The 13,418-nt window shown below is 33.3% G+C and overlaps 2 protein-coding genes across 2 annotated transcripts in view; one reads left to right on the top strand and one right to left on the bottom strand.

The window, feature by feature from the left end:
• The window catches only part of LOC111506796 (rabankyrin-5), a 52,663-nt gene extending 44,429 nt beyond the window's left edge, over positions 1-8,234 (bottom strand). The window contains exons 1-2 of the mRNA XM_023161999.2: positions 8,074-8,234; positions 6,549-7,273 (exon numbers count right to left, since the gene is read on the bottom strand). Coding sequence (XP_023017767.2) covers positions 6,549-7,273; positions 8,074-8,077 — 729 coding nt within the window. The 5' untranslated portion in view covers positions 8,078-8,234. The remainder of the gene's footprint in view (positions 1-6,548; positions 7,274-8,073) is intronic.
• Positions 8,235-9,184: 950 nt separating this feature from the next.
• MED21 (Mediator complex subunit 21) lies at positions 9,185-12,369 on the top strand. Its single transcript, XM_023162007.2, has 3 exons — positions 9,185-9,380; positions 9,444-9,662; positions 10,159-12,369. The coding sequence occupies exons 1-3, from the start codon at positions 9,339-9,341 to the stop codon at positions 10,333-10,335; spliced, it is 438 nt and encodes a 145-aa protein (XP_023017775.1). The 5' UTR covers positions 9,185-9,338; the 3' UTR covers positions 10,336-12,369.
• Positions 12,370-13,418: the final 1,049 nt, after the last annotated feature.

The raw sequence follows: 13,418 nt of genomic DNA, 5'->3' as shown, positions 1-13,418 counted from the left end.
ATTCGATATCCAGATGTCCAGTAGTATTCGTTCGCTCCACTTTTCTGCAACACACTGTTTATAGCGTCGTTTTTCTCCTTGGTTTGATTACTGACAAGCTTCATGGACTGATTTCGGCAGGCTTCTGTTGCTTGCGAGTATGTGAGCCTGTCTTTACTGAGATGATAGATGATGTCTTGAGGCTTTGGAGACAGAGTTGGAGGTACAGTGCTAGGTTGAGCGGTGGGACAGTCTCCAGATGTTGGACAATTTCCTCCACGGATATACTTTTCAGTTGGAGACTGACAAATGAAATTCAGCTGGCCGTGGCAACCCAAATTATTCCACATGAGACCTTTATCTCTCTGTTGTATCAGCTGTATGCATTTTTCGGCTTTGTTATCTGGAACGCCAGGAAGCCAGTTGCTGAATTCTACTTTTTTTTTAAGCCAGTTGCTGAATTCTACTTTTTTTTCAGTGGGAAGCCAATACCAGTTTGTGTCATTTATTAACTTCGTTCCAGATGACCAGAAAGATGTACCAACAAGGGTATCTCTTATGTATTTATATATTCTATTATTTTCATCTTCGGATAGTATAGACACCAACTAAATATCCAACATTTGACAAAACTGGTTGGCTTCCAGGAACGTTACAACAAACTCGTTGTTGAAATAATAGCTTTTTCCCTTATAGTTCAGTAAGTTGATATCACAACACAACAAAAAAATATTTTTTGAATGTTTCCTACACTAAATTAGTCAATTTCTACTAATTTTGGGGTGATAAAAACGAAAATAACAATGAAAAATTTTTATTAGCTCTGGTTTTTGAGATACACAGTACTTAATCTTAAAGAGTAGTTATACTATACGTGAAAAGTGAAAGTACATAAAACAATATTGTTATGTTTCTTTTAGAATATTTTAAGTACAAAATTAATAAAAAAAAAACATTATTCTTAGTGTTTTGACAAAAGAAGTTTGTACCACCAAATTTCAATTGAGTCCATCCGATTCATTGTAAGATCGCTGTCGTTTAGCTTGTCTTTTATAAAACACTTCTGGAGCATCCCTACACACAGACCAGCAGTAGTCTGCAAGCATTGCTTCATTCCAACGGCCCTGATATCTCTGTTCCATAAAGGCAATGTCTTGATGGAATCTTTCTCCATGTTCGTCACTCACAGCTCCACAGTTTTGTGGGAAGAAATTAAGATGAGAGTGAAGAAAATGAATTTTTAAGGACATGTTGCATCCAAGTTGGTGGTAAGCTTGAAGAAGCTCTTTAACCAATGCTGTGAAGTTATCATCTCTTTTGTTACCTAAAAACCCATGTACAACCCCCTTAAAGGCTTCCCAGGCTCTTTTTTCATTTCCTGTTAAAATCATGTCAAAAGCAGGATCATTTACGATTTCACGGATTTGAGGCCCAATAAAGATGCCTTCCTTGACTTTAGCATCACTCAACCTGGGAAACTTTGCTCTCAAGTACTTAAAAGCTTGTCCTTCCTGGTCCATTGGCTTCACAAAGTTTTTCATTAGTCCCCACTTAATATGTAATGGGGGAAGGAGAACATGCTTAGGATCTACAAGAGGCTCCTAAACTACATTTTTCTCATTAGGGTTTAGGTCTCGTGTAGGCCAGTTCATTTTTTTATAGTGAAATTTTCTATCCCGACTGTCCCACAGACACAAAAAACAACAGTACTTGGTGAACCCTAATTGCATTCCTAGGAGTATAGCAATGACTTTCAGATCACCACAGATGTGCCACTTGTGTTGTTCATATTTGATTGATTGGAGAAGTGTTTTCATATTTATATACGTTTCCTTCATGTGAACTGCATGACCTATAGGAATAGAGGGTAGCTGATTTCCATTATGCAGAAGTACAGCTTTTAAGCTTAGTTTTGAAGAGTCTATAAACAGTCTCCATTCAGATGGAGTGTGATCCAAATTCAAGCAGTCCATCAAACCATTAACATCAGAACAAACTACGAGGTTTTCTTTTTTCTCAAAAAAAGGAAGCAAATCTTTTTGACGCTGTCTGTACTGAGATATTTTCACATCATGTTTTAGAAGATTCCACTGTTGTAGTCTTGACCCTAACAGCTCAGCCTTTTCCTTAGACAAGCGAAGATCTCTTATAAGGTCACTCAACTCTGCTTGACTAATTCTGTGCGGATCACTAGACCTATCGCTTACCTCAAAATCAGGGTCATAGGATGTAGAAGGATGGGTTGCTCCTTCTAAACAGTCTTCATCACCTTCCTCTAAAATTTCATAGTTTTGGGGTGGAGAAGGGACTGGCAAATTGTCTGAGTGTGGTACAGGCCGAAGAGCAGATGGGAGATTAGGGTATTTAACCGTTCCTCTTCTCTTCATAGATAAACCTTGCTTAATGGGAGGAGTTAAGCAGAAATAACAGTCGTCTGTATGATTGGTAGGCTCACGCCAAACCATAGGTACTGCAAAAGCCATTGCCCGGTTTTTATTTTTCAGCCACTCTCGCAATATGACGGAACAAGAATTACAACATATATGAGGAGCCCATGATTTATCTTGGTCCCCAACTTTCACACCAAAATAATGTTCATAGGCTGTCTTAACGATAGGTGTCATTTTACGTTTCTGAGCCTTAAATGTTATTTCACCACATATATAGCAAAAGCTATCGACAGAATTCACACACTTTCGAGGCATTTCAGATCAGCACTTAAATTAATTTAAAAATCAACTTCACACGATAATTTCAATAGCAACCACGTGCGTACAATTGACAAACTCACATAGGTTATGTTTACTACTTAAGAACAGCTGATGAGAGGGGTGTTATGTAAACAAACATGTGTACCAACTGTTGGTGATGAAATATTTCATTTGTTGAAAACTCAATATACATATATATAATATAATGATACTATATCTTGAAAACAAGAGCTAATATATCATTTTTATGGTCACTTTCGGTTTTAACACGTGGAAATACATTAAAATCATCTAATTTCAACCCCGAAACAAAAACTTTGTTGTGTTGTGTATTTGGAGAGACGTTTGGATTTTCGAAGAGTGCTGGCCAATTTTTATCATTATTCTCTGGATCTTTTTGATTGTTTTCCCTCTCACAGACAAAGAAAAATTGGGTATTGCAATCTCTGTCATTCCAAAACAAATCTTCATTTCTCACCAACCAAAACTAAGCATTTTTCGTTGACGTTGTCTGGTTGATTTTCCAGCCAATTTGTATAATCGACAACTGTTGCATCGGACATCCAAATGAATCTTTATTAATTTGTGCATCCAATATGACACAAACTAATTAATTGAAATGATATTATGTGAATACTGCTCCGAACAACTCAATCTTTTAATGAATAACCATTTCAATTTTTAAAATTCACTATATAATAATAAAAACCCTATGTTACGACATCAATATGTAATATTCCAGTATGCAGATCTTAAGGCTTAGCAATTCTTAATTTGAGGTTAACATTTATAACTACAATATGAAATTTACATATCGTGACATATGAAATGTCCACAGTTTATTACTTGTGAAAACAACCATTTGTGAAGTACAAATAAATTGTAACCAAAGAAATTTTTCAATAAACAACATGCGAACAATGTGAACTGTCAAATGATAGTAATATGTCATCAATTGATTTCAATATCTATTGTCTTTTTCGATGCACTCAGTAAAGGTTATCTTATGAAGAAGAGCTGCAGTTGATAGATAGATAGATAGATAAATTTATTAATCTTTTAGATGTACAATAGTAATACAAATAAGATAAGTCAAATGCACAAAGTGGAATAAAAAATATAAAGTTATCAATATAAAACGCCTAGTTACAGTTTAGGAGTTAGAAAACATTGCATTACACAAGTAACAAATTTTTTAGAACATGTCAGCTTTAATTACTAGCCAATGGTTCGTGTTGCATTGGATAGGACAGCTACATACTCATCAGTAGAGTATACACAATTTGTTATCAAGAGATCTTTTATATATATTTTGAACATGTACTGATTTAGTTCTTTGACATGGGGAGGTAAAATATTGTAGAGGTTAACATCAATTGAATTCCTCTTCGAAGTCTGAAGTAGTCTGAATCTACTTGGCCTTAATAATTCACATCCTCTCGTGTTATAATAATGGAAATCACAATTTCTATTTTGTGTTAATTTATTTTTATGAATGTCTATCAAAAGTTGATATAAATAAATAGAAGGTACCGTCATTATTCGCAACGATAAAAAAAGAGGTTTACAGGAGTCTGAGTAACCAGCCCCATATATGATCCTCACCGCTTTTTTTTGCAAGATAAATATCCTATTTGCGTTGCTGCTATTCCCCCACAGAATTGTCCCGTAAGATATATGAGAATGAAAAAAAGCATAGTACGCCGACAGTATCGCCTGTTGAGAAATCAAATTTTTTAATTTCCGAAGAAGAAAGGTGTATTTGGACAGTTTAGTGCTAAGTTGTTCAGTGTGCTCCAACCAGTTCAACGTATCATCGAGATGTATACCTAGAAGTTTAACACTGTGCCCTTCCAACAAAGCGGTGTTAGATGTAAAAATGATATGTTGAGTTTTGTTTTCGTTCAACATGAGATTATTTTTTCTGAACCATATGTCAGCTTTCATTTGAATTTGATTTATATCGCGCACCAAATTAGAGTCAATTTTCCCAGATGTCGTGAGAGTAGTATCATCGGCGAAAGCAGAACAATTGTGAGGTGACATGTAGGAGAAGAGATCATTTACATATATTATGAACAAGAGAGGGCCCATAACCGAACCTTGAGGAACTCCACATATAACTGGTTCTAAATCAGATACATTATTTGAGTCAAGTGATACATATTGATATCTGTTAGTCAGATATGATGAAAAAAAGAGATAAAGGGGTGTCTCTTATGCCATAGTCTTCTAGTTTTTTTAGTAAAATGGAATGGGAGGCACAATCAAATGCTTTTGTGAGATCACATAAGGCAGCAATAGTGTGTTCTCGTTTTTCAAAACAAGTTATTATATTTTCGACTACTTTTTTGACTGCGTTGATGGTGGAGGATGATTTCCTAAATCCGAATTGATTTGGGTTAAATAACTTGTACTTCAGAAAATACTCATAAAGCCTATTTTTAAGGATGATTTCAAACAATTTTCCAAAAATTGGAACGATAGATATTGGGACAACTCTTGTCACTTTGAATTCACTTGGAAATACACCCTTTTCAATACAAGCGTTGAAGAGTACTGTAAGTGGTTCAATTATATATGAGGCTGTTTCCTTGACAATTTTACTATTCAGTTCGTACGCATCCAACGAGTTAGAGTTTTTCAGATTGGATATCGTACTAGCAACCTCACTGCTTAGAATGGGTTCCATGAAAAAGGATCCTGATACATTAGGCCTGTCCGATTTAGACAAAGGAACAGAACAAGAATTTGAAGGGGACAGATCCTCAGAGATTTTTAAGCCTATGTTTACGAAATAAGAATTAAACTCGTTTGCAGTGAACTTAATGTCTTTTTTTTTGGTACCTTCACCATTCATTTCTAGTTTAATGAGTCTCCAGCTGTCTCTTACTTTGTTGTCAGAATTTAAAATGAACTCATCGTATGAATTTGGTTTTGCAGATATTACCATTTTTTGGTATTCCCCGTTTAATGTAAGATATGCCTGTTTGTATCTATCACCATGTGTACAGTCAAATATCGTTTTTATTGCAAGAACTTTATTTTTCATGTTTTTTATTTGATCGTTTATCCAGTAACGCGGTTTTGTCATCTTGCCTGAAACGTTCTTAAGAGGAAAGTTTACATTTATTAATCTTGTATAACAATCTAATAGAAAACCAGTCATATCCTCAATTGAGCTTAGCTCGAAGAAAGTATTCCAGTCAACTTCATTAAGGGAATTTTTCAATTTTTCTAATCCAGTTTTTGTAATGAATCTCTTTTTTTGAATTAATTTGCTGTTATTGTAGATACTTTTAATTTTTATATATTGGCCATAGTGGTCAGATAAACACGGGTCGATAATGCCAGTTTCGAAATAATCTTTGTTAGGTATGTTAATAATTATATTATCAATACAGCTCTTTGTATCATTATCAACTCTAGTAAATTCAGAAATTGTAAAATTCAGTCCGATAAACGCAAATGATGACTGTAGAAAAAAATTATGGTATGTGGTACAGCATATTTTATTGATGATGCATGTGTATTCTTTCGTGTCCCAATTGTGATGATAAAACGTCTTGAAATGTTATGCAAGACAAAATTTCTTGTGTAACGAAAAAAATTAAGGGAATTCATTCATTAGTCCATTTGAAACATGATAATAAAAAGAAGCTGAAATTGGTCAAGCACCGGAGTTTCCAACTGGAGTTCAAAAACTCACAAAAATGATATGACATTTATTTCAATCAACGAAAGTCGGTGGCCATTAGAAACACCTTGTAAACTCAATTCAAGGCAGACTCTCTTCAAATAATTAATGAATGTGAATGTTAGGACAGTAAAAAAAGTCATTCAAAAGCATTTACTCACCCTTGAAGAATTTTCCACCAAGCAAAGAAACACCACGTCTTCTCTCTGCAGCCTCACTGCTGAATGTAAAGGCAACTGTGTTTTACTCTTGAGCATCTTGTAAAGCAGGGGCCCCGACATATGTTCAAAGTCAGATGTATTCAGATCATCCCAATGTGTTGATATAAGTCCTGAACAATATTCTCGTAAATTAATGGCCTCTATTTCTTCGGCAACCGAATAAAATTTTACGCAGGATCTAATGTTCACCACCGATATTAAAAACTGTTCGCACAATTCCACCAAGCTGACAAGTTTGAACTCGTATGCTTTTCTTATGAGCTTTAATGCAAGAACAGAGGAGGATAAGCTCAAATTACTGGTGTATAACCAGAGTATCATGGCATTTCCCACATCTGAATCCATTTCAGTCCAGTCAAGTTCATTTTTGTTCTTTAGTAGGGCATCATTCCAAATATTACTGCGGGCATGGAGAACCAGCTTATGGGCAGAAACTTCTCTATCAGCAAGCTTAATTTTTATATCACTATATATTTCCGAGTCATAAAGATTGCTTATGGTTTTCAAGAGGCGGGATGCAAATGTATCTTCTGTGTTTTCATTATTGGTTGCCGCTATTGTATTATATTTTGATTCAATCTCTCTGTATTTGGTTTGAAGTTTTGAATATTCCTGTTTCAGAAGTGACAAATGCTGTTGAAGCTTTGTGACCTCAGAAGACTGAGCTGAAAAAATAAACTTCAGTTAAAGCCTCATGAAAAAAATGAGGACAAAATAATTTATTTCAACAATACCAACAGGAAATATTTAAATTATAACGGATGTATTCATTTTTGACAAGGTTTGTAGTTTGATTTTGAAAGACTCCACAACTGAAGCAAAATCAAGAATTGTCAACCAATAATTTCACAACTAAGCTATTTTAGGAATCATCATATTCAACTGACAACACTTAAAACTTATAGTACATTTATGTAAATTCGACTCAAAGTTTTTTTTTCTAAATTAGAGGATCAACAGATACAACTCAAGCACTCAGGGGATTAATCGATTTCCCGATATAATTTGAAATCAATGAACAGTAACTTCTTTGAGTTTGTTACTTGGCTTGAATAATCATTGATAAAAAGCACTCAAGATGAATTAAAGATTTAGGGAGGATTCATGAACCAGTCGAAATAAGGCAAAAGCCGTTAAATATTATTCTATGTTTAATTATAAGAGTCACTCGTAAGTTTTTAGTTGTAATAGATGACAAAACATGAATTCTCATAACTTAAGACTGGTGCATGAATCCACCCTCAGTCTGGAATTGGTTTAAATAAAAATTTTGGATTGACTACATATTTTTAATCAAGAAATTTTTTCAGAAAGCCCCATTTTTTTTATTATACTTCATCTGCATTTTCACATTATATATGGGAAAATTTGAAATATTTTCGATTTTTATAATTCCGTACCCTTTCAAAAAAACGGAAAACTGTTTTATAAAATAGAAAGAGGAAAAATGGCAAATCAGGCTTACCCATTTTAGCCACAGTAGTTCAAAATAATTCCAAATAGATGTTAAAGCTTATATCAGAGGATTGAACCGATAAAATATTTGATTTTTACTTCAAACATTTAACCTTTCCACCCCAAAAATTCATAACCTCTTTCTAAATTTGATATAATTTTTATTTCCCAAATTAATAAATGCATTCAGTGACAGTTTGATAATGCATAAGACGAAGGCAGAGATATATGGTGTTGCCTGTCTTAAAGAAAGATGCATATATTCGAGAATTGCACAGATTTTTAGCACAGTATAGCGTTAAACAGTGAATAAAGTATTGAATAAAAGGAGGAAGTCAGGAGTGTTCTAATCGACTTTCACAATCTGAAAGAATATAAATTGTAATGGAGAACATTATACAGGTGTAGAAAGGGTAAACTTTTCAGTTCAAAGTAATTTTCACAAAGAAAATTAACAATTTTTATTTTTTTCAGATTGTGGAAGGTGAAAATCCCAGAAATGTTGAATCACATACAAGTCATATATCATTATTCATGTCATGATTACTTGAAAATGAAAACATTATGGACCAAAATATCAGATTCTATATATCGTTACAATCTAAACGGCAATATATTTTATCAATGACAATTAACTAACTAATATTCAAATTTCAAAAACGGGCAAGCCTATAATGCGTGGAGTCAAGGCAAAGACAATTCAGTAGTTTTAGAAGACCAGAGACTAGAATTTTCTTGAGTCAGAGCGGTGTCAAGGCAGAACCATGCTTGTCCAAGTATCTCAAAATTTTCGCGAATAAAAGGGTTGCCCAAATGAATTGACTGCCTCTCGTATGAACACGCTATCTATAGGATTGCCATGTGAATCGACGAATATCAAAAAGGAGATGATACAAAGCTTCCGACAGAGTTTAGACTATCTAGCATAAATCCAGGTGGGGTTTTGGTCCGACCCAGACCCACTTCAGTGTGGGCTCCATCTGTAATATCAACTTGATTCTGGAACTCCTGGCTGAATAGTTTTGGCAGCCGAAGCCATTAATGAAAAAGAAAAAAAGAATACTACCCGCATTGCTTCAGTAGTTAAGGCCAACAATAATGAATTGAAAGAGAAGAATCTGAACAGACAATTTATTTTCTAGGTTGAAGTAGTTCAAAGGAAATAAGACAAACAAAAACAGCAGAACCAATAAAAGGAAAAAACGTAAAAACAAAGAAAATCAAAGGAAGTTCTTTTGGAGCGTTTGATATTTTGTATATTAGTATAGTAACAAAATGGCTGATAGGCTTACTCAGTTACAGGACTGCATCAATAAGGTACGTATTTCTCATTCAAGAAAACTGGGAATTTGTAAACACTTCCTTTGAATTTAATTTCAGCAAGCAGAACATTTTTGTAATAGTATTGGGATTCTTCAGCAGTCTGCTCCTCCTAGTAAGTTCCCAAATTTCGATAGAAGTGGATCCCAGACTCCTCAGCAACAACAAAATCAAGAAGACTATGTTCAATTATTCACAACATTGATATCAAGATGTGCAAAAGACATTGACACACTTATTGAATCACTGCCTAGCGAAGAAAGCTCTACAGAGTTACAGGTTTGTTGTTTACTCTGAAGGTAGCAGTAGCAAAGGTGGCGAAAAGTTTATCAGTAATTATATACATAAGTAATTGAGTAAATATTCATTTTAATGGCTCATACTTGTCAAAAATTTCCTAATAGACTTACTAACTTTGTTTTCACTGATAACGAATCTTGAGTTAGAACTGCCTAATAAAATGTAAAACTGTAACCTTTCATGTAGAATAAATCCAAATTAAGTACTTTTCCTAATCACCAGAACTGCAATTATCTTCTTAATGGGCGTTTCACCAACCAAATTGGTGCTTTCAGGAGAAAATAAAAACTTTTCTTCATCTCAATATTTTTGACTGTTGAGTTGCTATATCTCTGGAAGTAGAGTGAAGGGCCAAGTTGAAATGAATATTTACCAAAAATTATTGTCGTTGCAAAATGTGCTGTTACAAAGGTATATGAGAAAAAATATCTCTGCCTATAGAAGATGGTCCAGTTAATATTTTTTCGTGTTTTAGCATGCAAGTTTACGAATTTTGGAACAAGAAAACCAAGAAGCAGCAGAGAGGTTAGAAGCTGTTGTACAAAATGGGCAACAGCTGCTAGAAAGGATACAAGCTGCCTTAAGTGATATTGCTCAAGCTCAACTTGATATGCAACACCTATCGAAAATTGCTACAGGTGGAAGAGAATAAATGGCTACAATCACTACAAATATTTCTGTTTTCATTTTACACTTGATATCACTGTTTAATCATTTGGACATAGATTAAAAAATCAAAGATTGGTAGGAACCTTATTGTTCAGAACAAAATTGTTGGCGTCAGATGAAGACATTCTTGTTATATAAGTGATGTAGTAGGTAAGAGTCATAATCAAATGTGTTTTAGATAATTACCTGAAAGTCAAACACTGATTATCCATACTCTAAGATGAGTGAATCTAGAAATGTTATGAAAATAACAGCCAGTGTCCTTTTGATTCACACATGATTTTTAGAGTAGTAATGAAATGAATTTAAGTCAGTTTGATAAAAAATTTAAATCAGAAAGGTGACATATTCTGGGGGTACGTACATATAACATACAGTGTGCACGTCGGTCACATTGAATTTCTATTGAAAGTTCTCAAAAATTATTTCATATAAAGGTTTTGAAATATCTTATAATATACATGGTGCCGAGTAGAAGCGTGTCCCATAAAATTCAGTTTTATTTAATGTAATAAGATGTTGCTCTCCCCCATTTGGATATCATTTTTTCAATACTGAGATAATTGATTTTTTCTAATGGAACACTCAATATTTCATTCAAGACGTAATTTCTCCTTGGAAAGCTTTTTAGGTATAGGTAAATAAGTAGTAGTTAGACAGTTATAACAAAAATAGTTTCAAGAATATATTATTTTCAACATTGAACTTCTTCAGCAAAAAACTCGAAAATTAAATCTCAGGATGAAATAAATTAGATACAGACTATCAATAGGTCTTCTGGTGATCAATAAATCATCAATCAAATTATGCTAAAAATGTATTTTGTGTTTGTTTGTTAAAACTCTCTAGAACCACTAGGTATATACACTCATGAAAATGCATATTTTTAAACAGCTTTTTACAATGAAATCAAATGTTGAATAAGATATATGTTGTTCCATTTATAAAAATCAAGAAAAAATTGTTTTCAAATTTTGATTCACCTAGAAAAATATTTTTAGGTCAAATTATCAATAGATCAAACAATTTCATAATGAAACAGACTTTTCAAATGACATTTTAATGAATATAGGATGGTTGAACAAATCATCTTTGTGACATATTTTGCATAACTTCTGAGCTTGTGTAAATTTTTGACTATTCAGAGGCAGTTTACTCTTCTATGTGTAAGTTCTCTTGTCTTTTTTTCATGGTGCATTCATTGTTTGCATATAAAGGCTCAGAAGTGACAAACGTCCGTATCTTATTTCTGCCAGACGTTTATCATGTGTGAATCAGAACTTAGATTTGGATTTCTCATGAGCATTTTTCAAACCATTCTATTTGTTTGAAAAATCTGGGTCTCTGTGTGTGTCATCACTTGTATGTCTCCGTCAGACATTTCATCAAATTCATGAATGGCAACCTTTTATCCATGACAATTGCTTCCAAACCAAATAAAACGGGGTCTACTAGTACCATTTATAATGATCTACTCTTCTGTATTCAAACTTCTGACGAATAAGAATACCTCATTCCGTACACCATACTTTTATTGGATACTTTGTATATTGTAGAATATTTTGAAAGAGCCCAATGAATTTGTATCTAAAAAAACTTTCATAAGGAATATTTTTAGTAACTTCACTTCTTCATCTCGAATTTGAAGTGACACATACTGTATATTATTTCACCATGTGAAAATAGTACCATTATAATTAACCTTGATGTTTCTTCACTGCTGCCTGAGAAATAACTCAAAAAATCAGGATTAAAAATTATACAGAATCTATTGAAACTTTGAAAGGCATTCAATAAGTGAATTATGTAGACGTAGACAATATTTTTGGTGATTTTAAATATTTGCTTTGCGAATTTGCCTTTATTCATGGTAGTGTATTATTGTAGAACAGGGTATCTTGATGTAGGTTTTTTGATGGTCCATTGGTGATTGACTTCTTGGCAGGAAACTCTTAACCTATTCTGCATTTTTGTAAGACTGTGTTTTTGGTATTGAAATAAATATTTGTTTTTTTAACGGTTTCATCTTTTCCCATTTCCCTCATGTTTATATGTGAGACTTTCATGAACAAAGACATTTCTAGCGGTATAGTCATGAATAATCATTTCATAATATTCTCTTGAAACTAAACAATGTTTAGTTGATTTAAATTAAACTTAATTTATTTATATTGATTAATTTTACCTATAAACAAACGGATGCATATTCTAAATTCAGTTTGACGAATTTAAATCTGTTTTTCCCTTAATCAGCTATCATACCAATTAAATTAACAATACATTTCCGGGTATTGCCAATTTGATTTCATTCATTGCAAATTCAGTTTCCTTCCTGTAAAGGTTTTATAATGGGAATCTCACAAGAGTCCCTGAAATTTTCATGGATGATTTGGATTGAAAAATATATAGTAATTCGGTGGAGGAAAATTAGTTGTACATGTAGATATGTGGACAACAAGTATCGGCCAATGCCATCACATATAATTATCATTTGATTCTGAGAACAAAATTACATTTTAACGTCATAATTCTCTTACCTACCTACATCAGACCATTGTTTGACTTTTTCCATAATAACTTTTTGGGATTTTTATTGTATGAGTATTAATGTATCTGATGGAACTGACCGATGAAATTGATATATCTTTTTACAGAGACTTAAAATGTTAAGAGAGCCTAAAAAAATTCAAAACAGGTGTCAAAGAGCTTTTGATCAAGTTAGAACCTTATTCACTTCAGGAATATCTAGACATGTTATAAACCTTTATGTAGAAATTGTGTGACGTTTCATTTTGTTTGATGTTTTCTTTATGAAATGTAGAGCATTCTCTGAAATATATTATTATAATTATTATTATTGTATAGTGAAACATGTAATTTAGTCTCTTCAGGTGTGTGATAAAACAATTTTGCATTTGAAGCACTTTTCCTTTTAAAAAAAAATCGTTTTTTCCGTTAGCCAGCTGTCGCACCCCTACGAACGACAACCCTCAGAAGTCGAAACTTGTGCGAGCTAAGAATTAACGAGGTCTTACCTTTTAACGTGTAATTCGTAACACGGGTTGG

Source organism: Leptinotarsa decemlineata, unplaced genomic scaffold (genome assembly GCF_025532065.1).
Source record: "Leptinotarsa decemlineata unplaced genomic scaffold, Ldec_3_MD MMD2_tig00026354_RagTag_RagTag, whole genome shotgun sequence".
Taxonomy (NCBI): domain Eukaryota; kingdom Metazoa; phylum Arthropoda; class Insecta; order Coleoptera; family Chrysomelidae; genus Leptinotarsa; species Leptinotarsa decemlineata.
The sequence above is the reverse complement of the archived record's forward strand: the minus strand, read 5'-3'. Positions and strand labels throughout refer to the sequence as shown.